The 6,365-nt window shown below is 55.4% G+C and overlaps 1 protein-coding gene across 7 annotated transcripts; it reads left to right on the forward strand.

Moving 5' to 3' along the window:
• Positions 370-5,700, forward strand: ZBTB32 (zinc finger and BTB domain containing 32). 7 transcript variants are annotated; one of them, XM_021097174.1, is made up of 6 exons: positions 2,037-2,099; positions 3,174-4,147; positions 4,344-4,480; positions 4,590-4,658; positions 4,782-4,946; positions 5,133-5,700. In XM_021097174.1, the coding sequence occupies exons 2-6, from the start codon at positions 3,273-3,275 to the stop codon at positions 5,381-5,383; spliced, it is 1,497 nt and encodes a 498-aa protein (XP_020952833.1). In that variant the 5' UTR covers positions 2,037-2,099; positions 3,174-3,272; the 3' UTR covers positions 5,384-5,700. The 7 variants fall into 7 exon arrangements, with proteins under 7 accessions (XP_020952835.1, XP_020952833.1, XP_013853793.1 ...); XM_013998339.2 differs by having other exon boundaries at positions 4,407-4,480; XM_021097178.1 differs by having other exon boundaries at positions 2,049-2,099; positions 4,100-4,147; positions 4,407-4,480.

The following is a 6,365-nucleotide window of genomic DNA, read 5'->3' on the forward strand; positions in this document are numbered from 1 at the left end:
AAAAAAAAAAAAAAAAGGGAGAAAGGAGGAAGGGCTGAGGTGTAGAGGGCTCTAGAGACACATCTAAGGAGGCGGGCTCTAAAGGGATATCCTTAGGTGGGGGTAGACACCAAGTGGGAGGAAAGGTAGGGTTTCCCATTCGTGGGGGCTTTTGTTCAGCAAACAGGGAGTCCCCTTGCCCCTTCCCCTCCCTTTTAGGTTTCCTGAGAGCCCAGTGACACTCCTCTTGTCAACTGCATTTGGATAAGAGAAGGCTGCCCTTTGAGCAATCTCCAACTCTTTTGATCATCAATTGGCAAACCACAGTGGGGGAGCTGAGTCATGGGCGCATGATGTAGGCCTGGGAGGTGAGAGGGACCACACTTCACTGAGTGACGACATCATCTTCCAGACCCTATACCTAAACTTAGTGTTTCTTTCCCCACTTATTCCACCTAAGGAATAAGGGAGTATGTACTTTTGTGTTGGAGGAACGATGTGTCCCTCTGTATACATACGTATCAGAGATTGGTACTTTTCTGTGTCCAAGTCTAATGTTTTATATGGGTATCTAATGAGTCTCTGGGTGTGGTAGTGTGAGGAGTTAGAAAGCTCAGAAATGGAAAATACTTAACGATCAGAGTAGCAGATGAATACCGCTTGCCCATTTATTTGCATTTTCCCTTTCACTCTGACTCATCTTCCCCTCTCCCCACACTATTATTGCCCTTCCACCAGCCCCACCCATTGGCACACCCTGTCTGATCCAGGAAGGGTTAATATCTGCCTGCACCCAAGCTAGAATGAAAGGTAGAGGGACGGCATCTTAGGGCCGGAGAGAGAGTAGAAGGCTGATCTGAACATTTGGAGTCCTGGTGCCAAAAGGTGAAATAAGAGTTTAGGGATATAATATTTGAGTCTAGGAGAGGTCTGGAATCTAAAGCAGAAGCCTAGGGAGAACCAAACTGTGTCTTGTCATCAGAGCAGCCCACCAGTGCTTGACTTGTTCATCTTCCAGTTATCAGGCATATGTGATATGCCAGGCACATATCATAAAGCGACTTATCAACACTTCTTCTATGAATGAAACATCTATCACAGGATGAGGAATGATGAAATAATAAGAAACAGAAAAAGAAATGTGAGTCTCTCAGACCTCATCTTTTCCCCAGGTTAAGGAGTGCTACAGTGTGAAAAGAGGGGAAATCTCTGAGGACCTTCACCCCCTAGGCAGGAAGTGAAAGAAACCCCAGAGTCCTGATTTCAGAGAAATGTCATTTGTCATCAACCCAAGAAAAGGAGTTTTTTCTCTTCGAAGACCACCGCAGGCCCTTCCTGGGGTTGCCCCCTTCACAGCCTGATAGGAGGATCTGAGTCACTCACACAGCCAGTTCCCAGTGGTGGCTCAGATGGCAGGGGTCATTCCCACAAAGCAGTCAGGGCTTTGCTAGTACCAAGGCAGGGAGAGGGAGCCGGAGACATGCCTTGGGTCCTCCTTCACACTCTCCTTGGAATCCAGATGTTTCAGTCCTTTTTACTTCTGAGGAAGTAGAAACAGCTTCCAGCTGCTAGAGCTCTCTTGACACCTCTGAGAAACAGAACTAATACTATCTGAGCGATGCGAGGTACCGAGAAACCACTTTCACATTCATCATGTCATCTTCCCGCCACCTCCAACTGTGGTAAGCAGAGGTGATCCTTATTTCATGGGTGAGGTAACTGAGGCTCAGAGAGGTGACTTGCCCAAGGTGACTCAACCAGTAAATGGCAAAGATGAGAGTCAAATGCTGGTTTGATTATCCCCAAGTTCTTATTGCTTCAGAGACCCTTCTATGACTCTAGGAGTTCACAAATGAATAAGAAGACAGGAGGTTAGGAGACAATGCCTGGGTTCTGGGAGTAGAGCCATGGTCTCTCCTGGAAGGGTGAAGTGGAGCCAGGGGTTTAAAACCACACCCCTTGGGGGATTGTGGCAGACTGATACTTGGGACACCCAATGGAAGGCTGTGAGGTCAGAGGCGGGGCTAGCTCGGGGGTGGGGGGGGTGGGGGGTGAGGGTGGGGAACAGGAGCCCCAACATCAGTTCAGAGCATGCGGTGTCCAGGAGGAAGCTACAACCGGTGAGTGGTGGCCTCTCCCCAGCTGAGACTTTCCTTCTATTACAGCTCCCTTTCGGTCCACTTCCTGCCACCCTGTGGCCCTCTCCCCAAGGTAGCCAAGCAGTAACCCTCCCTCCTATAGGGTCCATACTCACGGTGAGCCCACACCCAGGAATACGCCTGCTGGGCAGTGGCACACTTAGGTCTGTCCCTCTGTTTCTGAGTTCCCAGTTTTCTTAAAGTCCAAAGTGGTGGTTTTGATGTGTGATAAACTTCTGCCTTGTTGGGGTCTGTCTTTCTACTCTTCACTATTGGCTTATAAAAAACAAAATTGCATCATCTCCCTACCTAATCTTGAGAGGAAATGGCCTCTCCCTCTATAGTTCCCATTTCCCTTTCTCCCCTTCCTCAGGGGTCAAGGCTTCTGCAAGGTCTCTCCATCCTTGAGCGAGGAGCCTTGTCTCCTGTGGCTTCTGACCTCCTCTCTTAACTCACTGCATGGGATTCTTTGGTCTCTTCCAGTTCCTTCTCTGAGGATGGGTTCTAGAAGTTTTGGGCCTCAGGGAGATGATCGATTGATGCCTGAGAGCCTGCCCTCCTGTGGCTACGACCCCTGCCTTGCTGCCCTTTCTTCCTCTCGGGACCCTCAGCTCCGCCTGATGGGCTTGCAGCAGGGGGACATACTGAACTTTCTCCTGAAGCTGTATCTTGCTCCATCCCTAACTTCCAGGGCTGACTGGGTTTCGTGGTGCTCTCTCTGTCTGGAATGAGGGGCGCCTGGCCTACTCAGAGGTCTTTCCCTGCAGAGGAGCTTGGAGAAGCCGCAGTATCCATGTCTGCTTCCTTTAAGTCAGACGTTGCCAGCTGGCAGGACCCGTCTATTCTGGTCTTCACCCCACTGCTTGATACAGTTCTTAACCGTCTGGCCCTTGCTCTCTAAGTCCTGAATTTGGTCTAACAGCCATTCTCCCACCACCCCCACCCTGTTATGGTTCCAGAGAAGCTCAGGTCCTCTCTTGGGTTAGTCCATTTGCTCCCCTCAGGACAGAGAGTTCGGATTCAGACCACTCACTCTTTCTCCCCTCACCTCCACAGGCTTGAGAATATGCTGTTCCTCCCTCCCCTTTCTACCATGGACCCCACACTGTGGCCCTTCTCTCAGAACCTCTGAGATTGGTACCCAGGCAAGGCAAAATGCCCCTGTCCCCGACAAGACTGCCTAGTCCCTATGGCTCTGATCGGCTGGTACGGCTAGCAGCCAGGCTCCGGCCAGCACTATGTGATACCCTGATCACAGTGGGGAGCCAGGAGTTCCCTGCCCACAGCCTGGTGCTGGCAGGTGTGAGCCAGCAGCTGGGCCGCAGGGGCTGCTGGGCTGTGGGAAAAGGCATCAGCCCTTCTACCTTTGCCCAACTTCTGCACTTTGTTTATGGGGAGAGTCTAGAGCTGCAACCTGGGGAACTGGGCCCCCTTGAGGAGGCAGCCAGAGTGTTGGGGGTACAGTCCCTGGAAGAGGCGTGCAGGAGGGCTCAAAGGGACCCTGCCAAAGACGAGCTGGGTCCAAGGCTGAAGGAACAACAGAAGGAACCAGAGCAACCCATAGGGGATTCTCTGAGAGGAGTGGAGGGCTTTGGAGAGAACCAGAGAGCAGAGATGTTCTTTAGAGCTGGTGAGCAAGAACAGGAGACATTGCACAGGCACAGGCGACCAAGAGAGAGCCCTGAGATGGCAGAGACAACTTGGGAGGGTCAAAGGGAACAGATGAGACTAAAGGAGAAACTTAACCAAGCCCCCACTGGCCATGGGAAGCAAGAAATGATCATGCGGGTGAGGGATGGTCCAGGGGGCTCTGAGGAAAATCTGCGGGAGCTCCCTGGCCCCCTTCCCCCATCAGGTCCCCTCCAAACCGGCATCACCCCTAGGCCCTGGTGGGCTGAGGCCCCCTGGTTGGGGGAGGGCCTGCCTGCCCTGTGGAGCATCCTGCTATTGCCGCCCAGATATGGCACTCCCTTCTCCCATAGCACCCCCATCACTGGAGCCTGGCAAGAGGTCTGGCCTCAGGACCAGAGGTGAGTTGAAGGGCCTATGGAAGACCTCCAGCTGGGAGGGAGCGGCTGCGGACAGGCAGCGGTGAGGGGTGGAAGGGCACCATATCTCTCATCTCCACTATACACTTTCTGAGCTGGAGAGTGGTCAGGAAGCTCCTGCCACAGGGAAAGCCAAAGTTCAGCCCCAGCAGAGGACTCCTGACATTTCCCTCCCCAGAAAGGGCTTGGCCAGGATGCCAGGTGCAGCCAGGGCTGTAACCCTTCCCCATCCAACTCCCAGGATCCCACTGTCCCTGAACCTCCACAAAGGCCTCTGGAGCCAGAACCAGTTGGCCTCCTCCAGCCCTACCCCAGGTAAGCCCCTCACTGCCTGGCACGCATGCTGTAACGTGGTCTCTCAGCTGGGGCTGGGGCTCCAGGAGTTCAGCTGAGCAGGATCCGTACTTCACTCTGCTCCCTCCAGGTTCCCTCCCCCAGGGCCCCACAGCACTCAGCCCCGGGGAGATGGAGGAGGCTGATCAGAGGCACACAGGTGAGTAGGGTGAGGACGCTTTTGCCTCAGCCCCACTGTGGCCCCGGATGTCTGGCCTGAGAGTTTCAGTGATCCAGCTCTGGGATTCCCAGCCCTGCCCTCCTTTGCCTTTTGTCCCCACAGGTGAACTTGCAACCTGTGTGGGTCATGTGGCCACAGCAGGCCACGCATCTCCCCGACACCCTCCCCCACGCCCTCCCGCTCGGTCTCGGCCCTATTCTTGTTCTGTCTGTGGGAAGAGGTTTTCACTCAAACATCAGATGGAGACGCACTACCGTGTCCACACAGGTATGGGCACCCTGCCCAGTACGAATTGTCTGCTTCCTTCCAAACTCCAGCGGGCCGGCTCCTAAGTCCCTCTCTGCACACCTGGCTCTGGCACAACTCCCTTGCCCAATTGCCCCCACCGACCACTAGGCCAGGCTTCGTCGTCTCGTTCTTTCCTTCACCAGCCTTCCCCTTGACCTGCCCTAGGAGAGAAGCCCTTCTCCTGTAGCCTCTGTCCCCAGCGCTCCCGGGACTTCTCAGCCATGACCAAGCACCTGCGGACGCACGGGGCCGCACCCTACCGCTGCCCTCTGTGCAAAGCCGGCTGCCCCAGCCTGGCCTCCATGCAGGCGCACATGCGCGGCCACTCGCCCAGCCAGCTCCCACCAGGATGGACCATTCGCTCCACCTTCCTCTACTCCTCCTCCTCCTCCTCCAGACCCTCTTCCTCCACCTGACGGATTGTCAGCAGCTTCTTTGGCTTCAGTTAAATGTACAATTAAAGAATGTAAGACAGGACGGGTGGGCCAGCTGGGCGTCTGACCCCGCACCGCGGCTACGGCTGAGCCTACCAAACTCAGCTAGCTCCAAGAAGCGCCGCAAGAGGGGCGCCGAGAGCTCTCTCTCGGTTGACTGCGGATCGCAGAAGCCCGGGCTGGCGAACCTGTGTTGAGTGACGGCAGTGAAGTTTGCATGAGTGAAAGTTAACTGTGCGGGGACTGGCGGTTTCATCACCAAAATAAAGAGTTTCTTGTGCCCCCCCCAGGACCATAAAGCCGAGTCCAGACTTTAGTCTGCCCGCGGTGAGCAACCTTGCCCCTGGTCCTGCAGCGACCCCTGGTGGCTCATCGCGGCAGCCACCGCCCCGTCTCCCGGGGCTCTCTGTCCTCCTCCGGAAGCAGCGGGACGCGAGGACTCGGTGTCTTGACCGACTTAGCAGCAAGCCCTGTGGGGGGAGGCTGTGAGAACACAAGTTACTCGTCCCTTCTACAGCAAGCAGTGGCACGCGAAGTCTGAGTCTGGGCCTCCTGGCCCGGGAGTTCGAAAGGAACGTGTTTCTGCCCTGCTTTCGGCTACCCGCCTCCTTTTCTTGAGCACAAGGGCCAAACGGCCGCACGACCTCCCCAGCATCTCTGCTGCGGGGTCGAGCCCGGAACTGAGACTAACCCTTTGCCCCCGCCCCTAATCCAGCCCACGCCTCTTACAGTCGCGAACTTCACTTCCCAGCGTCTCTGGGGTTCCCAGGGTCTGAAGCCCACTGCACCCTGGGAGTGGTAGTTCATATGGGTCTCTGGCCTAGGCAAGAACAATGGGAGGAGTCTGGGATGAGAACCACACCTCCCGGCAGCAGAGGATGCTGGCTTTCTGGGTCCGGCCAGGACCCCGTAGTCCCAGCTCTCGCGGCCCTAGCTCTCCGCGGAAGGAGCGAGGTGGTCGGAC

Source organism: Sus scrofa, chromosome 6 (genome assembly GCF_000003025.6).
Source record: "Sus scrofa isolate TJ Tabasco breed Duroc chromosome 6, Sscrofa11.1, whole genome shotgun sequence".
Lineage (NCBI taxonomy): Eukaryota > Metazoa > Chordata > Mammalia > Artiodactyla > Suidae > Sus > Sus scrofa.

Bases quoted from the DNA above. Each gene is read 5' to 3' on its own strand.
- ZBTB32 (XM_021097174.1), top strand. From the start codon at position 3,273: ATGCCCCTGTCCCCGACAAGACTGCCTAGTCCCTATGGCTCTGATCGG. The intron at 4,481-4,589 runs GTAAGCCCCTCA...TGCTCCCTCCAG, and splicing joins CTCCTCCAGCCCTACCCCAG to GTTCCCTCCCCCAGGGCCCC. The intron at 4,947-5,132 runs GTATGGGCACCC...GACCTGCCCTAG, and splicing joins GCACTACCGTGTCCACACAG to GAGAGAAGCCCTTCTCCTGT.